Genomic DNA, 27,070 nt, shown 5'->3' with positions numbered 1-27,070 from the left:
AATGGAGACAGCTGAGTTAAAGGCAATGCAAATCTGCAGCATAAAATACATTTTATAATTAAACACTCCTCTCCAGCACCTGCTACCAGATGGAGGTGGGACTCTGAATCGTGGTTTCTGACGAGCTTTGTCAAACTGGTTCTGTTTAAATGCGGAGGCTATTTTAATACAACTATTGCCAACAAAGATCCTGCACTGCACACATCAGCACAATGCGTTGTGTGACAGTTTTGCTAGAAATCAGCTTTGTTTTATTCCATAGCGCTGCAGAAAAGTCCTGTTTGTATGTCAGTTTCTTTGGCGTCTCATTAAAAAGCATAGTGAACTTTAGGTTCAGTATTATGAATAATTTTATTCACTTTTGGCACGTTTTAAAACTTTGGTCCATCTTTATTTACTGTAACTGGCCAAGCTGTCACTTCTCTGCTTTTCAAAACGGAACGTTCCCCGTTTTAAAATGGCACATTGAGTTTTTCTGCATTTATTTGTCCAATTAAAACAATCATTCAGTATCTTTATTTCTTTGTAGTAGTGGAATTGCTCCCCTGAGACCACTTATGGAACCTCTCATCTATTTACAAACTCTTTATTCCACAAGTGCCCAATTTAGGCATTATACCACATCGCATCAATTATTTATCCTTAAAGCATCAGGGATCAACTTGCTGCCTGACTGTAAGCTACTGTAGCTCTTTCACAGACACTTGATCAAAGGCCGCAGAAGCTTCCAGCTGAGTCCCGGGCTGGCCTACAATTACAGATTACAGCTTTGTTTGCTAAAATCGGTCATGCATTAAAGCATACATATATGTTTGTCAATATAATCTTATAAATTCTACACAAGCTGGTGTTTGCAGAGAGGCATGCAAAGATTCTATGATGATGAGATCTCTGTTTAAACATGTTGACAGTTTCTTCTGTCAGTGTTGTAGTTAAAATTCATGAAGATTACAAGGAAGTATTTGCAGAAGGGTTTGGTTAGGAGCTTGGCCCCCCTCCCATCTTTCTTCCTCAATGTTTTTAGAGATAATTGTACATGTACCAAGTATCCTTATTAACCTTGAAGAGAAACGGCAGTTTTTATCCCGAGTGTTTGAAATCGTACCTAATTTATGACTTTTAAACTGGGATCAATTACCGTTTCCTGTAAATGTAAAATTTTTCAGAGCTGAAAAAAAAGCTTTAGCTGTAACCGTTATGCTTTGCATTGAGAGTGAGCGTTACAACTGCACAGTATATCAAGTAACAATAGTCTCTGCCAAAGACTCATTGCACCTTGTTAGTTTATTACAGATGAGTACACACCCACAGTGGAATGTTTAACAAAAAAAAAAACTACACATGATATACTAATAATGCAAAAATGCTGTATTTCTACAGCTCAGATTTGCAAAGATCTTGTGACTTCTGAAGGAATGTTTTCCAGAAGGCATATTCAATTCCAGTAATGGCTGAGAAGGGGCCATCATAGTGGAGAAATTATCTTTAACAGACTTAAACTGGAGTTTGGTTAATAGTTTGGAAAAATGACTGTGTCCTCCTCAGCTCTGACTTACTACACTAGGAAATGAAAGCCTTCATGTCCTCCCACATTCTCTCCAGTGTTTTTTGAAGCCATTATTGACAAATGGCAAAGATCTCTCTCTTCAGATGTACTTGTCTCGCTAAAGAATGTGTCGCCGATTTCACATGATCATAAAGATTCGGATTGTTTGATGAAAACTGTTTGTTCTATTATCTTTAAATAATCCATAAATGAATGTTTGTAATCATCCAACAAATGGTGCAGGCAGAAGATTCCTAACTTTTGTCGATCAGACTATACAGTTAACATTTAACCTGAATTCTGCTGCAGCGACGGCTCCCACTGAGGATAGAGAACTTTTCTAGCGTCGCGTACAACTTGCTTTGTTAAAATATGTCATCTTTTGTTAATGGAGAACTGGGTTGCATGGTGGGGCAGAAGTTCTTCTCTCCCGTTCTCTCATGTTCACTAGTGTAAAAATATTGTCAGCTAAGCAAACCGGTTGAATATGATGGAGAAGCATTGAAGGCAGGAAAACTAAAGTGTTACTTTCTTCCACTGCCAATACCATAGTGTGTTACCTCAATCAATCAATCAATCAATCAAATTTTATTTGTATAGCACATTTCAGCAGCAAGGCATTTCAAAGTGCTTTACATGATTAAAATAAGAACAGCATGTGACGGTGAATAAACAGTGAGAACGAGAGAGAGATTTAAAGATAAAAACATTAAAACCCCCACCGTCGTTTAACTGGGCTCAAACCTCAGAGTTTCAGTGAAAACGCTGTTCAACAAGGGTAAGTTTAGTTAAACGACGTTTAACTGAGACGTTTTCCGGGCGGCTTTACATAATTAAAACGTAGAAAAGAAATAAAAAGAAATTAAAAACATTAACGACATCATGTGACATTAAAAAGAGATTAAAAAAAAGTTTTAGTTAAAACGCTGTTTAACAAGGGTTAAACAGCATTTAACCCTTGTTAAGGTTAACCTTGTCAAGGTTTTGAGATCAAACTCACCTCCTATTTGGATCAAACTCACCTCCTCTCTTACAGCTGCATATTTATATCTTTGTTCATGAAACTCTAAAACTTTAAATCGTTTTTTTTTTTTGCCCAATTTTACCTGTTATCCCAGGTCTTGTCTATGTTTTAGACAACAGTGTGGATTATACAAACTATCTAGATAACTATCATAGTAATTGGTGTCGCAGAAAAAAAAGAAATGCAGAGCAAAAACTGAAAAGCATGTCTTAAAGCGTAAAAAATTAAGGATACTATTAAAATGATCCAAACATTTCAAAATTTGAGCTTCAAGGTTAAAAAGATGTTTTCTAGCGAGCTTTTTTTTCTAAAATTTCAATAAAAACCTCATTGTGTGAATGGTAGCATAGTTTTAAAGAATCCTCTATAAAATGCTGAAATGCATATATACACTATATCAGTGGTAGTATTATGCTGTGGGATTTTTAATTTTTTTTACTGGTGCTGGTGAATTGCACAAACTGGGTGGAATACAGTAACGAAGGACTGACTTCAGATTTTATAATTTCCCCAAATCTCCAGAATCATCCTAAAAACAGCGAGGGTTACAATAAAAACTATTGTAATATAGTTGAATTATGTACCTAATTGGATCAAACTACTCACCTTTTAGTTTATTCTTGCCTGTTTAGCAGTCAAACTGTATCTTTTCACAAACCGTAAATGTCAGCCGATCTCTCTCGCATAGGCTGACTCCCCAAGACAAGTCGGGTTTGTGTTTGCATCAAGAAGAACCAACAAAGAATGTCAGTTATTTTACTTTACAAACATGTCGCCCAACTAATTAACCAATCAGCTGATGCTGAAAACACTGAATTTCTTGTCTGTTCTGCATTGCTTTGCTTCCAAAACTCAATCAACAATCACTGCATTCTGGAATTTTCCTCATTTTATGAGAAGGGGACAAGTGATGCGTTCAGGAGCACTAAGAGCGACTGAGCTTTCAGGAAACTGGATGCAGACGGGCAGAGGTTGCTATGGAAATTTAGACTGACATCTCATTTTATAACATGGCACAGGAAATGTATTCAGTATGTCGCCCCACCCAAGGAGGGCCGGGTGACCACTTTTGAGGCTTTCTACACACTTCAAAAAAAAATTATTTACTTAATTACACTGTAAGAATCACTTGTGGTGGTGTTTGCTGAAAAGCTTGCTGCACCATGAATAAAACCAAGGAAACATTTAGCTCCTAAAAGTAAGGCTCTATGGTCAAACTGTTAAGTGAAAACGTTTCTAATATTGGCCCAACATCTGCTGTTTTTTTTTGTTTTGTTTAGTTTTTTCATTTTTGTTATTTGCCAAACAAAAAAATATCTGTTGTGATACGGGCCTGCTGTCTAGCTTGTTTCGACTGAGTGTTGTGTATTCAGCTTGGCTGCGGTCACAGCGGCGCTCCGACAGGCGCTCAGCTGGAGCGAGCCGCTTGGCACTCGATGCGATGCTGCAAACGATTCATCCGCAGCTTTCAACTGCGCTGGGATCCACAGAGCTGTTCCTCGCTTCGTTCCGTAAGAGTCGCCAAGCCTACGCAGCCCGTAGTAGAGCTGTTGTCATAGCAGCATGAAATACTCCATTAATGTCCCCTCTTTCACTAATAATTAATGTTTGTTGGGTAATTATAATCCACTGTTGTTCAGGAGCAGAAGCGCTGCATATACAGAGCGATGGAGGAATCTTGCACAAAATTTATTTAGTTTCAAAACTGTTTCCTATGTAATTGATGATTTAAATCTCGGATGTTACGAACTCTGGAAAGGTTGCATCAGTTGCCTTAGCTTTTTGAAGATACCGTAGGAGAGGGGCTGGGGGGGGAGGGATTGCTCAAATATAAAAATCAAAAAAATGTGGGATGGGATTTTTGGCATGCTTTGTAGTGATGTTTTTCATAGTCTAGTGGATTTTTATGGTTGGTTGGTTGACAGACAAAATGTCTTATTCAAAATGTACTTAACTGTTTAAAGGAAATTGTGTAGTTTCAGTTTGAGTAAAGGTTAGTATTTGTAGCTCTTATTTAGGAGGTTGTAGTAGAAAACATTTACAACTGTTACAGTAAAAGAAAAATTAGACAAGATGAGAACTTTGACACCTTTTCAACTATGATTATGATGCATTAACGTTACACTACATACTTGACATCGGACCTTAAAGCCACCAGTGAAGTCTTTATTATTTTAAACTGTAAATAAAAACAAAATGTGTTTTCATCTGGTGCGGTGGGGAAAAAAGAGTATTCTGTTGCTTTATGAATGCTGTAAATTCATATAATTCTTAAAAACGAATGTAATACCATAGTGTTAACCGTTTAACTATAACCACTGGAGCTGAAAAACCAGTCTCATGTCACAGCCACTTATCAGACACGATTTGCCTGGTTTTATCTCCCACTGCTCTGCAGGCTGTCATGCTTGATGTATACAGGACAAACACCCATAGTGCTTTAAAAATGATGGGTGGTGGATAAAAGTGAAAAGCTTTGGTATTCAAAAGGGAATTATATGCGGAAATTCAGTCATGTGTCAAATGGAGAAGTCGACGCACTCGTTTTAGGGCAGAGTAGCATACTTATGTTGGTGAGAACTGTGACGAGAGAGCTTGAACTGTGAAGAGGAAGCTATTATAACCCAGCCTCTTCAAATGAGTGTGATGGTCGGAGGATGTTCTCCTTTTTTATTTATTTTTTTAAGTTTTAATGTGTTGCATTTAGGACTCCAGATATCCCGTAAAAGTGCATTTAAAGTAAAAAAATTTCCCAAAATTCTTGAAGGGACTTTGCTTTTCAATCATCTCAAGGCTGCAGTTTTAACCTTTATTTCAGTAGCTTTTTTTTTACCACCTCTTTTTTTTTCCATCCGCATAACTACTTGAATTAAATGACTAAGTCAATTCTTTGATGATCTTCCATTTTAAAATGCATGCATTGTTGAATTTAAACAGATTAGTAAGTCGTTTTCAGGCACATGTAAATAGATTTCTTTTTTTTTTATTTACATAGAAATATTTCTACATTTTTATAGTTTGAGTTCAAATGGAGTCATTTTTTTTCTGTATTTGTTACTTTTGGTCATACTTTGATATTGGATTTGGTGAATTTGTGCAGATTAATCCTTTATATTTATTTATTTTTTATTTCTCTGTAAAGTAGTTGGAAATTCATTCCAGGCTGTGTCAAATTGGAGTTCAGGAGATGCAGTCACAGGAGGGCTTGTGAGCCCGTCAACTGTTGCAAATAAACCTTGAGCATTTTGTTACGATTTCCTCAAAGAACTTTTTCCTTGCATGTTTTAGTGTGGCGTGATGGATAGCTTTGAAGTCTTTCTTTGTAGATTTCTTAATAGACATGAAGTTTATTTTTGACAAAGACTATCTAATAGGACATTAAAGAAAAAAAAAAGTTTTTAGATGAAGTAAAATTTCAGAGCCGGACTGGAGACATTTTTCTTTCTGGAAGTAACGACTACGTGGATCCATGTGGTCGTACTTTGGTTTCGAAAGTTTGCCTTACCTTTTGTTTGAACGCATGCTGTGGTACACTTCAGCCCCACAGATTTGCACAAGGCAGTCTCCTCAGTAAATGATTAGATGTCTTATCTCCAGAATGGCCTGTATTTGTACATACGAAGTGGTTGTGTTTTAAATCCAATGTAATCCCACTGATAAGCCTTTTCATATTTACAGTTGATGTCAGAGCGGACTCCAGGCTTGACTGCCAGAGGTCAGCGCTGCTGTGATAAGCTTTATGATGAGCTTTTTCTCTTTTGATGAAACTGTAGTGTCTTCTTTTTATTTATTTATTTATTTATTTTTTTTACTTTGAAAAAAAATTATTTGCTGCTGTTTTTGTCTTTTGATAAACATGTTGGATAAAAATGTGGTGAGCACACAATTTGTTTTCAGACTTTGAAAAAAATTATTTTGAGTAGAGTTTCTGGTTTAGTCATGAAGAAAATTGGGATACTTTAAGTTTTTGTTTTTTTCAAAAAGAAATGTTCCTTTATTGATGTCTAATCAATAAATATCTTTGTAATATCTTTAATTGTATTTAAAATGTATCTTGTTGTCCCACAGAATCTCCATGAGTTCAAGTCCTGATCTTTGATTCTGGTTCAATCTGACTGCTCAACTATAGCAAGAGCCTGACATAAGTCCAGTGACAGTGTTTTAGAGTTTCTGAAAACTACTTTTATCAATTTGTGGTCTACTTTCTGGAGGAACTTGCTTGGATGTACAAACCTGGGCAGGTTTCTGGTTGTTTGAAGTTCCTCCAACTGTTGACTAGTTTCTGTGCATTGGAATGGCTAATGCCAAATTATTTTGGTACCTTTTTAATTCCCTCTCTAAACTCATTGCCTTAGACAATTGATATCACCAAAGTGTTTACACCCATTTTAACAGGACAAACCACCTTCAAAAAGCTGAGCAACGATGTTCCGAACATGTGCAATTTTAGTTTTATTGTAAGAATAAATTTCAGTGCAGGCTAAATTATTCCACACCAGGAACTGCATATCTTAAAATGTCTTTTTTCTTGAATTTAATACTAAATGTCCATATACAGATATGTCTGAAAACACGACTGTACATGAATACAATGTCAGTGATATGTTTTGTTTTGCAATATTTTTGATTTAGGAAAGAATTGGGGGGGGGGGGCAGGGCAGGGATTCAGGCTTTTTTTTTTTTTTTTTTTTTTTTTGCTGTTGTTTTTTTTTTCACATATGAAGCCTGACTGAAAAATTTGTCCCTAATCCAGCTATGTGTTCCTGACAGAGTGCAGCAGGTTCATATAAAAATAACTCCACTCTGCAACCTTTGACAACCTTCAGCAATCCCTCGAAGCCTTATGTTTGACACTGGGTCCACAAAGCAGTCGGTTACCTCTGCTCTCTACTAAAAAGTGCCTTGTTGAAGTGTTTATTTAACTGTTCATTTCACTGTGCAGGTGGAGTGTCATTGAGGAAGTCGCCAAGGCAGCTCACCCGTCATCATGGTGAACATCCCAGAATACTATGCAGGGAAAAATGTGCTGATATCCGGAGCTACAGGCTTCATGGGAAAGGTACATCAGAGGTTTAGCGAGCTTGTGAAATGTGGCTGAACTTTGAACTACTGCTTGGAAGTCTTTTTTTTTTTTTGTCTCTCCAGCATCAGTAATAAAATTAGACAAAATAGATGTTTTTTGTTGGGTTTTTTTTCCTTTCTGCTTGTTGCCAGGTGAACGCTTCATGTGTGCGTAGTTGCAAAAACATAATGTTAATGTCATGAATTTTTTATTTTTTTTCTTCCTTTTTAGTTCTTTGACAAATGTTTAAGTGGTTTGGTCTATTTTTAGCTGAATAATGTCAACTAAACTAAAAAAAATGGGGTCAGTACTGACTTATGCAATGCTCCAATAAGCCAGAAACGACTTCAGTCAGTTTTTGCACGTTATCTTGTACATCATGAAAATGACTCTTGTGTTATAAGAATGGAGATGGAAAAGGTTTTTTGTTTTACAACACAAACTTTTTAAGACCTTAGTATCTCTTGGTATCCTAAATGGTGTACTAAATATCCCATGTCTGCTGGTAGAGAAGGGCACCAGCTGCCTGAACATGACTAAGCTAATAGAAAATAGAGTATTAAAAAAAGGCACAGGAAATAAAAATGATCTATACGTCATATGGTGAACTTTTATCCAGGATTGTAGCTGTGGTCTAGTCAGAGTTTAGCGCTTAAAGTCTAGCCAATCACTGTTGATTGCTGTAATTCTTTTTCATTAAAATTCCAACCGTTGCATGAATGTTACTGGATAAAATCTGAATAACGCAGAGTAAAATTCTTGTTCCAAATTCAGTTTGAGGATAAATGAATCCATTTTCCTGTTTGTTGTCCAAGGTTCTGCTGGAGAAGCTGCTGAGGTCCTGCCCAGGGGTCAAAACCGTTTACGTAATGGTGAGGTCAAAAGCTGGACAGAGCCCTCAAGCCCGCGTAGCCGACATGATTAACTGCAAGGTGAGAGCTGGGCACTCAGAAACCATAATGAATGGCTGTCACTGAGGAAGATGAGGAGCTTCTGAAAAGCCTGTTACACTTGTTTGTGTGCAAATACATGAACACGGTCCAATTGTGTTTGTAGTGGAAACTCCTCCTTAAATTGCATCATAGTTTATATTATCTATTACTCATCTACTCTGTTTACTTACTTTAAATAGTCAGAATGTAAAACCTTATAACAGAACTGTGGCATTGCACGTCTCATAAGTCGGGAAAGAAATTTAGAGGTCAGCTTTGAATGCACTTTTGTAAGTTGCTTAAAGTGAAGGTTGAGGGTAATTCTGCTGAGTCTTCCTCTTTCTTAAGAAGATGGCCGACACTGATGAGGTTGGGCCTCATCATAGGGTCAGGAGTACCACAGAAAGATGACTTTAGATGTTTTCATCAAAAGTTTCACAATATCTAACAAGACTTGCTTACGGAGAAAGGTACATGCACCTAAAATTAGCATTCAGAAAAGCAGAGAAATTCAGAAAAACAGTAAATTATTTGAAACTGAGTTAACGCCAGTGGCAAGATGCATTTTTTTATGAATATTGTTGGAAACTTTTTTTTATTTCAGACATTTAATTCAAGAAATGTCTACATTATGTGGTTTCATTAAGAAAAAAGTGATTTAAAGTATATATTTTTCTGTTAATTGATTATTGTGGGTTACAACTAATAAAATTATCAGAATGCATCTCAAATTAAAATGTTACACAAGACTAAGAAAGAAAATTACAGAAACGTACAAGCCTCATACTGCTGGTTCACTGATGCCCTACACATGGTGGGTAACCCACTGGGGGATATGATATTCACAGAGCACAATAAAGGAAAGTTGAGTGGAAGGAAAAAGTATGGTAGGAAAGAAGTGACCAAACAGTGGAGGAAACGGTAGCCTTGAGAAGATTATAATGCAAACTCCTTGTATGAATATGATTTCATTTTAAAGCAGGATTTGGCATGTGACAATGCTGCATAAAGGATTAATGTCTCCATTAGGAAGAAACTTCCAGTCTTAAACTTCATAGTATTATCAAGTGAAATGCCAAAGCCAACAACAAAGTGAGCTAAAAATCATTTGAAGCAACTTGGTTCTACAAGCTGACTCATGCAAAAGGAGCGCCAACCAAATAATGTATGCATATACTTCAGACTGTATTTAGAATGTATTTCTTTTTAACTAACATTTAAATTTTCTGAGAAACCAACTTTTGGGTTTGAGCCAATGCCATAAAAATGAACACATATGTACATAAAATATACATATCTTGTATATCTTATATTTAAGTGTTTCACATTTCTGAGCTTGAACTGGGTACATGTAGGGCAAATATTGTCTTTTCATTCAATATAAATATTTGTTTGCAATGTCTCTAAGGACATTTGGTCTTTTTTTTTCCTTTTTTTTCATTTATCACAGTATACGTTAAAAAAGCAGTTTCATCATCATCTGTTTTGCCTTAAGCTTTTAGGTTTTTTTTTAATTTGAAGACATAAACTTCTTTATTCATTGTAACGCAGTTCATTTTGTTGTTTGTCTCAGTTGTTTGAAAAATTGCAAGCAGAGCAGCCAGACTTTGCAGAGAAGATCACAGCAGTGAACAGTGACCTCACAGTACTGGAGCTTGATCTCAGCAAAGAGGATCAGAGCATCCTGGTCGAAAACATCAACATCGTCTTCCACTGTGCCGCAACAATCCGCTTCAATGAGCCGCTTAAGTGAGTGATGTTTGATTTTCTTTTTTTTCTTTCTTTTTTTTTTTTTTACCTTTTCATGAGGCAAATACTCAGTGTAATTGACTGTTTTCTAAGGCTTGGCTCTTTTCAGCCCAATGTTGATAGAGCGTACCTTCTATTTGCAGTACACAGAAACCGAACACCTGGCACGCCTTGCTTTTTCTGCTGAATTTAAGACACAGCTGCTTATTGACCTCTACTTCCCACACAATCTTTAGAAGAAACTGAGTGCATACTTATTTAAAGACATTTCCTCCAATTAGTGGTCTTAAAAAGCTGATTTTTGCAAACCAGACACAATGACACATTGGTTTCTGACTACACATAGATTTTTTTTCCCGTTTAGCTATTATAGTTATAAGATGTCTAATTCTGTGTTTCCATCAAACAACAAAGCTCCATTTTGAAGCTCCATCTGAAGAGTCTTTTGGCGTGTAGCTTGATGCATGTTATGGCGTTTTTGCTGTAATCATAATTGTATAATACCTCAAGCCCGCCAGCTGGTCCTCAGTAAGGTGAGACTCAAACTTGTTAATGACGCACAGATGTGAATATTGTTACAGATTTTAGATTGTCAGTTTAAAATCTAATGCATATTTTGTCAATTTCAGATTTCTCTTAAAAACTAAAAACACTACAATATTTAGGAAGATGTCAGCATTCAGAATATTTAAATTTTTTAACCTTTGTGTCATAAGCGGTGATTTATTTATTATTTTGGGAACAGAGGCAACAATACATTGTGTTTGTGTAAAATACTTTCACATGTATTTTGAACATAAATAAACCTTAAAGAGGAGTGGTGTTCCATATTCAGACTCTAAATACGTTTGGTTGACATGAATGCATAATGTAATTGAAAGAAAGCAACAATAAAAAGCTGGTCGATACAAATTTTGCATCTTTTGACTTTGACTTTATTTTTAAAGCCTGCACAGATCTTGAGTGCTGATTGTTCCTTGGTATGGTGTAGTCGCTATTCGGACAACTGACTTAATTTTATAATTTTTAATTTTTTGTAATTTTTTCAGTCTTCCCAGTCTTTAAACTAAAACTCAGTGAAAATGCTTGAATCTCTGCCTACGCTTGTTTTCTGTGTCTTAGAGATGCAATCCAGCTGAATGTCCTGGCCACACAGAAGATGCTGGCGCTGGCCCACAGGATGAAGCACCTGGAGGTCTTTATTCACATCTCCACAGCTTACGCCCACTGTGACAGGGAGGTCATTGAGGAAGTTGTGTACCCGCCTCCTGTAAACTACCGCAAACTCCTTGACACTCTTGAGTAAGTTTCTGCACAATTATGCAGATTCAAGCAAAATTTAATGTACCGTGTGACTGTCAAAAGTCCATGATGCTGTGAGCAGGCCAGCTTTATCTTTATTTTACTTTGTAGCACCGATGTTGACGGCATCACTCACTACTTTTTAGATATATTAGTGCAACTTTAAGATCAAATTTGATGAATGGAGACAGAATGGCACCATTAGTAAACCTATACTATGTTGATAAGCAGAGTTACTTTATGATGGCATTCTGGGTGGATATGCCAAAACTGAACAGAATAATATCAAATGCCTTTTTCTCCATTTTTGTCCTATCTTCTGTTCCGGCTTAGTGCTGGTGTTTATTTTTAGAGTGGTGCAAAGTGGCTTTGTTTGCATGTTCAAAGTACCTCATAACTCAAACCATTTTATTTTCTCCAAGCTAAACTTTGGTATAAGCTCTCAACCCATTTCTGTCCTATGCAGATGTTTTAAAAGCAACTTTGCTCATTGTATTGAAGCATTTAATAATTATTTTAAGAACCTGTTTGGCAGGTCAAGTTAAAGTCAGCAGTTTTCATCGTGCTCAAAAGATAAATTACCTTTTTATAAAGTTTGACTTTTAAGTCAAAGGTAACATTGCTGTTAAGGGCATGGGATATTGGATAATTCTTCATAATGAATCTTGTATGTAAACTGGATTCATGTTATATGTTGTGTTTGCATCTATGTTAGAGCAAAAGTGTACACAATGTTCTCTGTAGACCAAAGCATGGAGGATTAGAATTAACATGTAAAACGTGTAAAGTTAATAATGAAACCAAAGAAGCATTTTTGATTTTGCTTTGGTTTAAGAAAAATATAACTCTGCGTCAGACTCCTCATGATTCTGGTAGTTGATCTTAATTCCCCATTACTATTCTTGGTGCGTTTAGCACAGGGGTGGGCAAACTTGGTCCTCGAGGGCCAGTGTCCTGCAACTCTTGGATGTCTCCCTGGTCCAACACACTTGAATCCAATAGCTCAATCAACTCCTAAGTGCAGTCAAGTTCTCCAGAGTCCTGCTAACGACCTCATTATTTGACTCGGGTGTGTTGAATTGGAGATGCATCTAAAAGTTGCAGGAGACGGGCCCTCGAGGCCTGAAGTTGCCCACCCCTGGTTTAGCCTTTCTAGATGTTAGAAACCGAAACTCAATACGTCATCCCAGGTAAGTCTTCTTTCTCTGCCTTCAGCTGGATGGACGACGATTTGGTAGCAACACTGACCCCCAAGCTTATTGGAGAGCGCCCCAACACTTACACCTACACCAAAGCCTTGGCTGAGTATTTGGTGCAGCAGGAGGCTGGAGACCTCAACGTCGCCATCGTCAGACCCTCGATTGTTGGCGCTAGCTGGAAAGAGCCGTTCCCCGTGAGTCATTCGAAACGCTCGTTCTGCTTTAAATTTGAATGCATTCTGAAAACCTCTCAACCTACTAGAGTAATGTATAAATTGGGCCTAAAAAGGAGCCATGTATAAGTTATCAAAAGAGATGACCAGCACCAATCAGCAGCGACTCTGAAAGTGTGCCAAAGAACAAGTAAATGCTAAAAACTCTTGTCAGAAAAGCTAATATGCAGTTAAAAAAAGGGTTTTTTGGTAGCTTAAACATAATGTTGTCAGTTGATGTCACTTGTGCATAAAGAAGGCATCGGTGTCAGTTCTGGCCTGTCTGTTCCTCAGAGCTTTGTCAAGATCTTGGTAATCAAGCGTTTGTTGTCTATACATGCATGCAAGTTTAAGCAGCGAGTCCAAACAGAGATCATCCTGATGGCCACAGCTGGTAGAATGTGAGACCTCCAGTAAAAAAAAAGCATCATTTAATGTCTCAAGAGCAGAGGTTTAAGAATTTGTCACTGAAGCAGTTCCCAGATCTTTTTTTTTTTTAAGGGGATGTACTCAGCTTCCTCCTATATTATCTTTTATTTCCCCCACATGAAATGGTTGTCATATGGAAAAACGATATCCATAATTCCTTTTGTAAATTAGTTGGATGTAAAGAAATTTGGTTATTTAATTATTTCAGTTCTAATACTATCCATTTCTCAGGGCTGGATTGACAACTTCAATGGACCCAGTGGGATATTTATCGCAGTAAGTAATACAATTAATGCTCTTATTAAACAATAAGGCATGAATAAAGCTTTTTGCAAAAACCCTTGCTGGATTAAAATATGACGTAATGTTAAAATTCATTTGTGTAATTGGTTACGTCAGACTTGTATAGGGCTTCATTAGGACACTGAAAGACACTTTGCAATGAAATCAGCCATTATCGTTCATGTAAACATCGATACTCTGACGATATCAAGCTACTGGATTGTAGACGCATCCTCCGTGGGGCAGTCTGACGGAACCAAGACAAATGGGACGTAGCGGACATTGTAGTACTGTAAACAACTTTTGTGGTCAGACTTCATCCTCGTGTATTACACCAGGATGAGTCCTGGGAATCCTTCCTCCTGGGAAGTGTCTCAGCCTTTTGGGAGGAACGCATGAGCCGACCACATCAATGTTCTTCATTAATCCGCAAAGCAATAATTTATCATATTTTTCAACTAAACCTTTTTCTTTTGCATTAAGATAATTTCATCTCATTGTTTCAGGCTGGAAAGGGGATTCTGCGTACGATGAGGGCATCTAATGATGCCGTGGCTGACCTGGTCCCAGTGGATGTGGTCATTAACGCGACTCTAGCGGCAGCTTGGTTCTCTGGATCGCAACGAGTCAACAGGTTTAAAATCATCCACTTCTGTTGTGTAATCTGGTCAGGTTGTTGTTCACATGAATTACAATAAAGTAGTTGCTTCCTTTTGCAGGCCTCGAAGCATCCTGGTGTATAACTGCACAACTGGTGGGATCAACCCATTTCGCTGGGGCGAAGTCGGTATGATGTGTTTATATACCATTTTACTTTTAATGCAGCCTGTGTGAAGCCTTAAGCAATGAAGCCGTCATTAAATATGGCCTCTAATGGTATTACCTTATTGAAATTTGTAATCCACTGCCTGCCACACCTAAACCAGAAGCTTTTGCTAATCCATTACTAGATTGTTGAGTTGCACAGAAAGTGCATGTTAGCACTGCATGTCCACAACCTTTTCCCATTTGTTTGAGAATATGCTGACGTAGATTTGGTTCAAAATGTTTAAACACTGGACTGTTCAGTGAGGAATATAATCTAAACTACTATAGTTAAAATCATGTTGAGTTTCACACAGGGGAAAACTAAATGGGGGGTGGGGGATTTTTGCTCATCATTAAAAAAATAATGTTTCAAAACAGAAGAATATAAATTTGCGGGTCTGGATGAAATGTGCTGTTTTCTAGATGTGTCATAATTAGTCTTGCATCAAACACAATGAGGAGAAAATGTAAAACTTTTTCTTATATATAATCAATCTCTTATAGAAGGCCCAGAAATTAGGGGTCATAAAAGAGCTTAGTTTTATCTAGAGGTGAGTTTCTGATTCTTGGCTTATCAAATTGATTTATAACTGATGGACACATTTTCTATCCATTATATAGGAGGTTACATTGTGCTAGACATAGTAAGGAATAGGAACAAAAAAAGAGGCAACAGTCTCCTTTTACCAAGAAGGTTACTGGGTTATGGGATCCTAATTATTCAAAGTTTTTAAGAGTCACATTAATCTTCTGTGAAATATTGTAAAATCCAAAGTGCATCCAAATTCTTGCTCCTATTGAAAACACTCCGTGCTCCACTGAGGATTTTCAAATATTCTATAAAGAACAATAAAACAAAAGTACGAAAGTTATCATTTCAAGGTTGTTGTTTTTTTTTTACAGTTGTGTATAGCGGCAAAAACAGTCGTCAACCCATCAAATTATTGCGGATTATTTCAAGATCCTTGAAGATCCTTTTTTTCCCTGTCACACAGAGGTTTTTGTGTGTTGACAAAAGAGTTACATTTTGTATGTAATGTTAAACATAGGTTCACTAACAAGGCTGCCTTTTGAATGCAAATGGTTGCACTGAATTTTATTTAGGGGTATTGGATAGGGTAAATTTGTAAAATATTAGTGTCCTTAAGAAATAAACTCAAATTTTAGCAGCTTAATATTGTTTTTGTTCAGGTCAGAATGAACTTGAACCAAGTCCTGTTCATTTAGCGTATATCTTTTTCAGGTCTGAAGCCAGAATGTGTGAAACACATTAACACTGGTCCTTGTTCCCTTATGTTGAACAACCTTCTCTTCTTAGAGTACCATGTAATATCCACATTCAAGAGGAACCCCCTCGAACAGGCCTTCCGTCGGCCCAATGTTAATCTCACATCCAATCACCTAATCAATCAGTACTGGATTGCCGTGAGCCACAAGGCTCCGGCCTTCCTGTACGATATGTACCTCAGGCTGATCGGACGAGAGCCCAGGTAACCTCGTCACAGTCGCCTGCTCGGATGCGCCGTAGCTGTTGCTTTTCTAACGGTCATAGTAATTTCACATACACACACCTTTTGCTGCTTTATTCTGTCACTTTCTTCCTAGCGTAGACGCCTAACATCGTAGCTGCAGTGTTGATGTATGTGTGTTTATTGCTTCTGTGAAGTTCAATTGCCGTCAAGGAATGTATAACCCATGGCTCTCGGGGACAGAAGAGGGTGCTTGTGGGTTCTGCACTCTTTGCATTTTGCTGCTAAAGTTGTGTTTTCATCAGCATCTAAAATATTAGCTCAGAGATGCTGTAAGGTTTGCAGAGTCACGTTGGAACTAGATCAAGTCTCGTGCGATGGTGCACAAAAGCAGCAGGCTGGCAGAGACCGACCTGACAATCGGGACCGGCTTTTATTTCTAAAAGGAGGAAATGCGTCTTCTTCATCTCATCCCTCTGTGTCCTCCATGTCCCGTCATGTGTGTATCTCTCTCCTACAGAGAACTGCATAAACATGACCTTCAAGAACAATCCCCTAGAGCAGGCCTTCAGAAGGCCCAATGTCAATCTGCGCTCCAACCCCTTTACTAATCAGTACTGGACAACAGTCAGCCACACCCTGCCGGCCCTGCTGTATGACGGCTATCTCACACTGATGGGCCACAAGCCCCGGTAAGATCGCATCTGCCACAAACCCCTCCCACACTTTACAGTCCTCTTCCTGCTGCCAATCAACTCCCCCACTTCACCTCAGGTTCTCTTCACGGTCTTTCCTGATTTGTCTAACTTGGATTATAGAGAACATAAGACTTCTAAAGCGTCTTCTTCACCTGATCTCAGGGTGTCGCCTGATCTTTGTCATGACAACATGATTTGGATTCTATGCAAGCCTACCCTCCATCCAAAGATGTTTTCATTTATTGCGGCTCTCAATTCGCACTTCTTTCACTCAATCTGTCTCCCAAAATTTTATTATTTTTGACTAATCCAAAAAGCGGACTCCTCCACAGTGCCACTGAGTGAGCGGCAACATCGGCAATTGACTCCTTGCAATCTAAAGTGTGCGTTGGAGTATGAAATGAGTTTAACTTGCACCAGCAGTGGGCTCCAATTCTGGAAGTGCGTTTTGAATCTTATTTGCTTTGTCATTGGTGGTAAATAAAGCTCTCCTTTCCACTGTTTGCTGGTCATTCATGCATGTTTAAAGCTTCCTTCCAATCAGTCGCATGCACTGGCAGAATCTGACTCATTTCAGTCAGCCTCCATTAGTTAAATTGATTGGACTGACAGCACTTCAGTGGAAATTATACAAGCCTAACTTTAGATCTACTTCAACACTGGCTGAATCGGAATGAATCAGATTCAATTAAGGCTGTTTTCTACACCTTTCCTCTTTAAATGATCATTGCTTGAATTGTGATGGCTTAATTAACACCTAATGAAGTTGGAGTAGGTCAACTGGATTTACTACACTTACCAGGCGGATAATGATGCATAAAGTGTTAATCGCTTATTGGGTTTGGCGCATGTTCAGCTCTGTTTATTCAGAGGAATGAATCGGCATAATCAAATTTTTGCTATTTAAGGAGATGCAAGATGTCTTCCTGTTCTGTGCAGAATAAATCCAGTAGGCCGTTTCTGATTTTTGATGTCAATGGGGAAGAAATCCTGCCAACCACATTATTACCATTATTAGTATTTTTCCATTATTATTATTATTATTATTATTAAGCTCTCCTATATTTTAATTAAAGGCAGAATAAGCAACTTGTATGTTACAACTGATGTTTTAACAAAAATCCAGCTGAAATGGCTGTATGTTGAGTAACCATTTGATCAGTAATGCAGGTAAGATAAAAAAAAATGTGAAGTCTTTTTCTTTTTAAAAAAGCACTTATCTACCTTTTAATTTGCCAATTTTTATAATTTAAAAATCTGATTTTCAAAAGCTTTCACATTGTTGCTGTTTGAAATGGTTTTATTTTTAAAAAAGCCATCCAGGTTGAGTTGATTTTTATTCCATTTCTTCCAAAACTTGAGATCATTGAAACCGAGCTCATGTTTGAAGGGGCTGAGAATTTTTCTTCAATGCTTCTAATTCTGGAGGATTTTGCAGAACAGCAACAATGTTGAAATCCTACAGCTTGTGTATGTTGATGGGCTCATGGCTCTTTATATCTTACAGTGACCTCCACTCTTGGTTGCACTCCTGGGAAAGATGCATAAAAAACTTTTTTTACCTCTTAAATGTAGTATTTTATATAGAACTAAAAAAAAAAAACAGAGGAAGTAAAACAAACTTTTTAATTTGAGAAAATTTACCCAGTTGGAGGAAACATGCTATGGAATAGTTTTTCCTCTGTGTAATTTAAAGACAACGAAACATTGTGAATTATTTTCATAATGTATTTTTAAATGTTCGGTTGTTTTTAGAATATCTTGGAAAATTATGTGGTAATAATTTCCTATTCTGGTGTGTTTGGCTCGACTTTGGAGGCCTGATTCTGCCTGCCACTCCCCAAAACGGGAAAGAGGAGAAAGCATTGTCTTAATTTAAGACGGATGCATATTGATTTATTTTTGAAGTCTTTCATCAAGTAAAAGTTTTTTTTATCTGAATGTCCTCATGTCTGCTGTTGGAGGAACACCTTAGTCTGAAGCTTCTAGAACTGTGACAATCAAGACTATGAGAATTATGTGCATCACATCCCAATACAATGACCAGGATGTTATGGAAAGTAAAAAAAAAAAAAATCTTCACAGCTTACGGTTGGAAAACTCTGTGTCCGTAGCAGCCAGTAGCTTCTTTCTTCACACGTTCAACTTGATACTGAAAGCATTTTCTGTCATACAGTCGGATATGTGAGCATATTAAGTTGAACCTAAATTACCTTTTTCCTGAAAGTGTTTGAGACAAAGAAGGAAATACAGGTCCTTCTAAAAAAATTAGCATATTGTAATAAAGTTCAATATTTTCCATAATGTAATGATAAAAATTAAACTGTCATATATTTTAGATTCATTGCACACCAACTGAAATATTTCAGGTCTTTTATTGTTTTAATGAAGATGATTTTTGCATACAGCTCATGAAAACCCAAAATCCTTGTCTCAAAAAATTAGCATATCATGAAAAGGTTCTCTGAACGAGCAGTTAACTTAATCATCTGAATCAACAAAGTAACTCTAAACACCTGCAAAAGATTCCTGAGGCTTTTAAAAACTCCCAGCCTGGTTCATTACTAAAAACTGCAATCATGGGTAAGACTGCTGACCTGACTGCTGTCCAGAAGGCCATCACTGACACCCTCAAGCAAGAGGGTAAGACACAGAAATTTCTGAACGAATAGGCTGTTTACAGAGTGCTGTATCAAAGCACCTCTGTGGGAAGGAAAAAGTGTGGCAGAAAACGCTGCATGAGAAGAGGTGACCGGACCCTGAGGAAGATTGTGAAGAAGGGCCGATTCCAGACCTTGGGAGAAGCAGTGGACTGAGTCTGGAGTAGAAACATCCAGAGCCACCGTGCACAGGCGTGTGCAGGAAATGGGCTACAGGTCCCTCATTCCCCAGGTCAAACCACTTTTGAACCAGAAACGGCGACAGAAGCGCCTGACCTGGGCTACAGAGAAACAGCACTGGACTGTTGCTCAATGGTCCAAAGTACTTTTTTTGGATGAAAGCAAATTTTGCATGTCATTCGGAAATCAAGGTGCCAGAGTCTGGAGGAAGACTGGGGAGAAGGAAATGCCAAAAGGCCAGAAGTCCAGTGTCAAGTACCCACAGTCAGTGATGGTCTGAGGAGCCATGTCAGCTGCTGGTGTTGGTCCACTGTGTTTTATCAAGGGCAGGTTCAATGCAGCAGCGATCAGGAGGTTTTGGAGCACTTTATGCTCCATCTGCAGAAAAGCTTTATGAAGATTTCATTTTTCAGCACAACCTGGCACCTGCTCACAGTGCCAAAACCACTGGTTTACTGACCATGGTATTACTGTGCTCAATTTGCCTGCCAACTCTCCTGACCTGAACCACAGAGAATCTGTGGGACATTGTGAAGAGAAATTTGAGAGACACAAGATCCAAAACTCTCAATGAGCTTAACCCAGGATGCTATCGAAGCATCCTGGGCCTCTATAACACCTCGGCAGTGCCACAGGCTGATTGCTGCATTGAAGCAGTCATTTCTGCAAAAGGATTCCCGACCAAGTATTGAGTGCATAACTGAACATAGTTATTTGAAGGTTGACTTTTTTGGTATTAAAAATCATTTCTTTTATTGGTCGGATGAAATATGCTAATTTTTTGAGACAGGGATTTTGGGTTTTCATGAGCTGTATGCCAAAATCATCAGTATTAAAAGAATATAAGACCTGAAATATTTCAGTTGGTGTGCAATGAATCTAAAATATGATAGTTTCATTTTTATCATTACATTATGGAAAATAATGAACTTTATCACAATATGCTAATTTTTTTGAGAAGGACCTGTATGTGGGGAAGCACCTCGTGCCCGCTGTTAAGCATGGTGATGTAACATTATGCTGTGGGCCTGTGTCTGTTCCAAGGCGCCTGAAAACATTGTTGGAATGCATGGTTGCATTTTTGAGAAGTCCACAAAACTGAAAAGGCAGAAATGCTTGCATGGTTCACCAGATAAAAAGCCCCCCCCCCCCCCCCAAACCAAACCCCTGCAGAAAACCTTTGAGGTGAGCTGAAGAGTGAGGACTCTAGATGAGCCATTTCTAGGAGTGCAGTAAAGCATGGAGGACACTGTATATTCTCTCCTGATAGCTTATTTGATGAAGGGCTGCCCTTGGTATATTCTGAATAAATATTTAATTTATTTGGAAGCAATTGTCAAATTACTCAGTCAAATCAAAGCAGTCTCTCTACATATTTGAAGTTGAGACTTTTGCCTCTGCTCAACAGCCAGACGTGTGATCTGCCCCGTCTCTTTAAATTTCTTTAGCTGTCCTTTTCGTTCATTTATCGGTCTCATTTTTTTATTTATTTATTTTTTTGTACCCCCTTTTTCATTGACACATTGTGTATCACAGGATGATGAAGACGATCACTCGGCTGCACAAAGCCATGATGGTCCTGGAGTATTTCACCAGCCATTCCTGGGTCTGGAACACGGACAACGTGGCCATGCTGCTGTCCCACATGAGCCCTGAGGATAAGAAGGTAATCTTAGCTAAACCCAAACATGAGCGGTACATGAATTTATGGCACTCTGTCAAACTACCCGATTAAGTCTTTATTTAGGTAAAACCAAATTCATAATTCTCTGGAGGAGTTGAGTTTTCTGGAAAGTTTTCTTCCATGTGTAACCTGCTTCAGTTCAACCCAGAGCATCTCAAAGGGGTAGAGATCTGACTAGACCCAGCTCTCTGCATGCATTGATCTTGTCCTTTTTTTTTTTTTTTTTTTTTTTTTTTTTTTTGTATTTTCTCGATCATTGTGATTGTTGCAGGGTTCACTTATGCTTCACATTGATTTTTTTTTAAAATGATTGGTCTCATTTTTCTTTTAGCACCCTCTGGTAGCTGAAGTCATGAAGGATTCTTTGATTACGAGTTGGTCAGGTCATGTTGTCACAAAACATTCCCAAACCATGATGCTTCCAGCTGAGTTTCACAGTTGGTCTGAGGTCCTGTCCTGGAATGCTGTTTCTGGTTTGACAAACCTGTCCTCTCAATACCTCGGTTTTTGACACATTATGTGCAAAGCACATGGTGCAAAGAAAAGGATTCCTGAAGTCCCGGTTGTCGTACTCCGTGGTAAAACTCAGCCTGGCCTTTGTGGTTTCATCCTTCATCACCTCAGATCAAGGCATGACGACGGTTGTCTTGAATTCATTGTTGCAAATTTAAGTGTGAGAGCTTTTAGAATGACTTGCCTTACTCATGCGTTGCTCCAGTCATCCTTCTGAAGGCCTGAGGCGCGTCTGTAGATTTTATCATGGTGTTAATTCTCATTCGACTGTCAGGAGCGCCAAACATAATGTCTCGTGGTTTTAACAAAGTAACCCACCTTCAAAATATTGGGTAATAATGTTGCAAGCATTTAGCATGTTGTTGCAAGCCTTTGTGGTTTTTAGACATTTACAAGTTGGAACCAGTGTGGATACGTTTTATTTATTCCCACCAGTCTGCATTGTTGCATCTTTTTTTTTAATTTTGTTTATATTACCTAAATTTCTCCATTATGAATAATAAGAAATGTTCTTTTTTTTCTTCTTCTTCTTCGTTCCTGAATAGGTGTTCAACTTTGATGTGCGCCAGCTGCACTGGGCAGAGTACATGGAAAATTACTGCATGGGCACAAAAAAATATGTCCTCAATGAGGAGCTGTCGGGGCTGCCTGCGGCACGCAAACACCTCAACAAGTAAGTTGGCTACGGATCTGCCTGCATGTGCAGACATATACCTCCTTCTGTACACAGCTTAATTTAGTTCCTGGAAAGTGTTGTGTGGTTTCAAGACTGTCATGGTTGAACATTTGCATATGTGTCACCTCCCAAGAAATTTGAGATGGATCAGAGGAGAGTTTTTCCTGATAGATTAGCTCACGGTTTGTAAATCTCTGCGCAAGTAGATGTAGTATACCCGTAAAAATGTTTGTCAAGTTGAAACCCTAAACTTCAATGTATGAGACTTGTGAGATAAAAGGGACACAAGGGTTTTCAAGGATCTGAAAAGCACAGTGGTCATTTTTGTCAAGACCCCTGTACTCTGATGGCCATAAATAAAAAGAAGTGGAACAAACAAGCGGGACAAGTCTAACCTGGTCAGATTCAAATCTGAAAATAGAAACAGGATTAAGGGCTATTCATGCTGTTGACACAATACTGGTAGTTTTGTTTGCCTCTGATATGACCTTTTTAGTGTACAAGCATCATTGTTGAAAGAAAGCTTTTTATAGGCCTGTAGGCAATTTGCTGCAGGCTGCATCGATGACACAGCTAAGACTGTCGTCAAAAGGAGGTGCTCAGATTAAATGAGACCATAAGGGAAAGTTTGGTTTTTGACTAAAATGGAAATGCAGCCTATCTGGAGCTGGGGTGGAGAAGCTTAAGGACATCAGTGTAAGTGGGGTTGGAAAAAATTTTGCATGCTACACTTTTTGAATTGTGATTTTTAAAAAAAGAAGAAGAAAAAAAAAAGTTTTTTGCCTCAACTTCACAATTCTATGCTACTTTGTGTCGGCCTGTTGCATTAAAAAAACATTTTATTTTATTTTATCTTTTTGCTTCTGTTACAAATTATTCTGCTGCTGTTTTTCTCACCTGTTGCTAAAACGGCGATTGTCGCAACCTCTTTTAAAGATGCAAGCTATGTGGGGAGAAAAACAAATGACAAGTTTTTAAGGAAAAGTAAATAATAAATTGAGAAAAATGAGGGGGGGGAAAAAAAAAAGATGTTGTGGACGATGAGGATTATGTGGTTGGCTGAATGACGTCTTGTGTTTCTGTGCCCGTTCCTCCAGGCTGAGGAACATCCGCTACACCTTCAACACCATCCTGATGGTTCTCATCTGGCGCATCTTCATCGCCCGGTCCCAAATGGCCCGCAACATCTGGTACTTTGTGGTGAGCCTCTGCTTCAAATTCCTCTCGTACTTCAGAGCTTCCTCCACCATGAGATAATGAACCGCGGACTCTGAGCAAGGCGGCAGCGAGTTGGAGGGACGAAGAACACGGCGCCTGTGGACGATGAGCGCTCTGAGCGAGGAGTGAAATGAGCTGGAGTCTGCAGTGACTTAAGATCTTTAAATATCCAACTCCTCTCCAACATGTCCTCGCTACATGAAACACAGAACTTTGTCTCAGATCAGCAGAGATTGGGCTAATCATTAAGAAGACCTCGTTCTGTTTCCCTTTGGTCCTGCTGCACATTCTGCAAAGCTATGCATTGAACAGTGCTCTGCTCCAAAACCCTATGACTTTGTTCCGAGTCCTGCCAGGCCAAAACTTGCTCTGCAAGAACAGAGAAACTAGCTCTCTCACCCAGAGCTGCAAGAACAAAACCACATTATTCTATTCCTGCAATTTGTGCTTTAACCATATTATGGGGAACTCCTTTTTTTTCTTTTTTTTTTTTTCCCCCTTGTCTGTTGTCTGAAATATAAAGCAAGTGTCACACGACGCTGGGGATCTATGAAGACAGAGTTTTGCACTGGAGTAATGTTTGAAATGTACAGGCCAAAAAGAGATGTATTCTTGTTCTTGCAGTCACGAGTAAAACTAATTTCTCTGTTCTTGTGTCGTATGAACAGGCCTTTGTTATTAATCATAGACGAATCAACCCACCTTTCTTTTAGCTTTGTTCGACTGAGCATTCACCTGACTGCATCATTTCAACTTGGAGCATCAAACATTTCTGTGGCTTCTAGCAGATCGTTTAAAGGAATGTTTAAGGCTGTGAGGGCGCCATTTGTGCTGAATCATGCCTCACTCGACTTTCTTGCTCGGCGTTCCCCGGCATGTTCCTGCAGGACGGAAAATGAACTGTCAACAAGAATAAACTGCCGCATGTCGTCAGACTGCAACGGCTCGCCTCTGAATCACAACCAAGCATAATGCAGATTCTAATGGCTTTACCGAGTGCCTATACTGACTTTTTTTTTTTCTTGCATCTGCAAATTTTTACAAAAACCTTGTTTTTCCTCCTCTTCTGGTTCCCTTTTCTGTCAAATTTGTGTCCAAGTTGCAGCTTTTGCCAAATTCCTTTTGTGCCAGCAGCTTAGGTTGAGGTGGGAGGAGAAACTGTCTTCTTTTCAGCTCTTCTTTTTCCAGTTTGTCTGGAAAATAAATACCTTCAGGTTCAGATTATACCCTGGGTGATGCCCTGTAGCTCACTTTTAAACGTGGGTCATTGCTTTTTGTTGTTCTATTCCTCTAGAATTAACTTGAACTCAAATTTTTGTCAAAGATTTAGTTGCTGCCATTTTGTGGAGTCTGTTACGTTTTGGGGCCATTTGTTCAGCTTCTATAAAAATCTAAATGTGTTTTTTTTCCCTTCATTCTGAAGTCTTTAATTTCTCTGGGCTTTAACCGCTAGCGCCATAGAAAGTCTCAATACTGAAAAGCACTTTCTCATATTTATCCTCTGTTACCTTTCTTATTTATTTAACCCACCACGAGTCTGTAATTGCATGTGTCTTCTAACAGCGTCTTAATGCCTTCATGTCTGTCGCGTCGTCGTACCAGCATCTTTAAGGAATGTGATTTTCTCAGCATAAGCAAATGTACGTAAACCCCAAAATCCTGTGCCTGAACTCTTAATATCCGAATGTGAGAAAAAAAAAAAAAAAAACAAAGGCAAAAGAGAAACGAGATGTGTTTTCTAACTCTATTGTGTACAGCTCTATTTAGATAGATTTGAAGAGATGAACAGATGTATTTTTCTGCTTGTCATCACACGCCTACTTTATGAAAGCTTAATGAAGTGGCCTCAGCTTATGTAAATAAAAACAGCTGAAATCCACAGTTTAGCACCATTTTAGCTTAAATTTGTAATCTGTTTATGTAAATGCACTTGTGTCCTGTCTGTTTGAGGAAAAAAAACACTGTGTAAAGTCAGATTTTTCTTCCGGCTTTAACAACTGGTGATGGCTGTAAGAGGATGAGATTTGAGTTGTTGTCTGGTTGAGTGAATAAATCGTGGCGGCTGTGCCTAATTTCCTTCAATGGGTGTAAGTGAGTTGGTGTGTTTTGGGATTGTGGGTTCTCACAATCCTGAAACAATTGTGGACTTTTGACTTTTCTCCACTGCACAAGCAGCAGAATGAGTAAGAAACAGATCAGATGTCTTTGGAAAGTTTTTTTGCAAAGGGGAAACGGCCCAGAGAAGACACAGTCCAGGATTTATCCCGGACCGGTAGGTGAGTCCCACATTACCAGCAGCTCCGCGTAACATGCGGCGACGGGCTGCTAATGAGGCAATGAAGCTTCAAGCTGCTTCGCCACGTAGAGACCAAGCAGGCTGTGCATATAAGCAACACCTCGGGTGTCATTGTCTCTCGTCACTCCCAGATGGGACCGTCTCATTGCAGAGAAACAAGCTCAGGGCTCCCATTAGTCATTATCGTGAGTTCAAATTTTCACGAAAGTAAAATGTTCGTTTTTGTGGCGCATCTGTATCTTATTTTGAAGGGATATGTAAACGTTACCATAGCAATCAGAGTCAGAGCGTTTGGGCTGCAGTCGAGAGGAGATGAGTAGAGCTCGAGTCTTAAGTCTGGTTTAGACTGAAAGATTTAAGAATTGTCGGCCTATTCTCCAAATCTCTGTGACCACAGAGCTGATAAAAGTACAACAGGTTTGATTGGTTCGTGTCTCCAGCCACACGGCAGGAACCGATTCCAGTCACGAACATCCTGATTCCAGAGGATAATCCAGTAAAAACCCCCAACAAAGCATACGGGAATTTAGAATAACCAAACACGGATGATGATGTAGTAGCAGTAGTGATAGTTTGTGGACTCGTTTTAAGAGATAAGACATAGCAAAAAGAAAAGGCGTTGGATAAAAGACGAAGGGAGCAGCCGCTTTATTTGCTGCACTATGATATGGAGGTGACTGTGTTTTTTAACATTTTTAACTGAATAAACATATATAATCAGGACCTTTACATATAATAATAAACATTTCCACATATCATCTCCGATATCCACCGGACTCAAAGTTGAGCGTTATGTCAGCTGTTTGGGATTCCCCTGTTCTTACGTCACCGCACTTTCTGATTGGCTACCTGTCACCCCCCTTCCCACCCCGAGGCCGCAGCAAAATTTCCAAGTCTTGACCGGTCCGCGGCAATAAAAAGGTTGGGGACCACTGCTCTAAATTGTCCTTGGAAACGAGTGTGTGCATGGTTAGTTGTGACATATTGACCTGTGATGGATTGATGCCCACCACAGGTCATCAGTCCTGTGATGGACAGTGTTTTTAACATCGGGTATCATTTCTTTTTATCATTAACAAATGTTCCATTAAAATTAACTCATTTTTTCCCCCTATCATTTTAAAATATAAAG

At 38.6% G+C, this 27,070-nt stretch overlaps 1 protein-coding gene across 2 annotated transcripts in view; it reads left to right on the top strand.

Moving 5' to 3' along the window:
* Positions 1-25,724, top strand: part of far1 (fatty acyl CoA reductase 1) — a 28,118-nt gene extending 2,394 nt beyond the window's left edge. The window contains exons 2-13 of one of the 2 annotated variants that reach the window (XM_008411716.3): positions 7,513-7,629; positions 8,448-8,564; positions 10,138-10,313; positions 11,436-11,615; positions 12,831-13,008; positions 13,687-13,731; positions 14,244-14,371; positions 14,457-14,524; positions 16,534-16,705; positions 21,088-21,217; positions 22,294-22,421; positions 23,522-25,724. In XM_008411716.3, coding sequence (XP_008409938.1) covers positions 7,558-7,629; positions 8,448-8,564; positions 10,138-10,313; positions 11,436-11,615; positions 12,831-13,008; positions 13,687-13,731; positions 14,244-14,371; positions 14,457-14,524; positions 16,534-16,705; positions 21,088-21,217; positions 22,294-22,421; positions 23,522-23,681 — 1,554 coding nt within the window. In that variant the 5' untranslated portion in view covers positions 7,513-7,557 and the 3' untranslated portion in view covers positions 23,682-25,724. Of the gene's footprint in view, positions 1-7,512; positions 7,630-8,447; positions 8,565-10,137; positions 10,314-11,435; positions 11,616-12,830; positions 13,009-13,686; positions 13,732-14,243; positions 14,372-14,456; positions 14,525-15,862; positions 16,035-16,533; positions 16,706-21,087; positions 21,218-22,293; positions 22,422-23,521 lie in introns of both variants that reach the window. The other variant, XM_008411717.3, reaches the window with a different exon arrangement.
* Positions 25,725-27,070: the final 1,346 nt, after the last annotated feature.

Source organism: Poecilia reticulata, chromosome 6 (assembly GCF_904066995.2).
Source record: "Poecilia reticulata chromosome 6, P_reticulata-male-v2, whole genome shotgun sequence".
Lineage (NCBI taxonomy): Eukaryota > Metazoa > Chordata > Actinopteri > Cyprinodontiformes > Poeciliidae > Poecilia > Poecilia reticulata.
The sequence above is the reverse complement of the archived record's forward strand: the minus strand, read 5'-3'. Positions and strand labels throughout refer to the sequence as shown.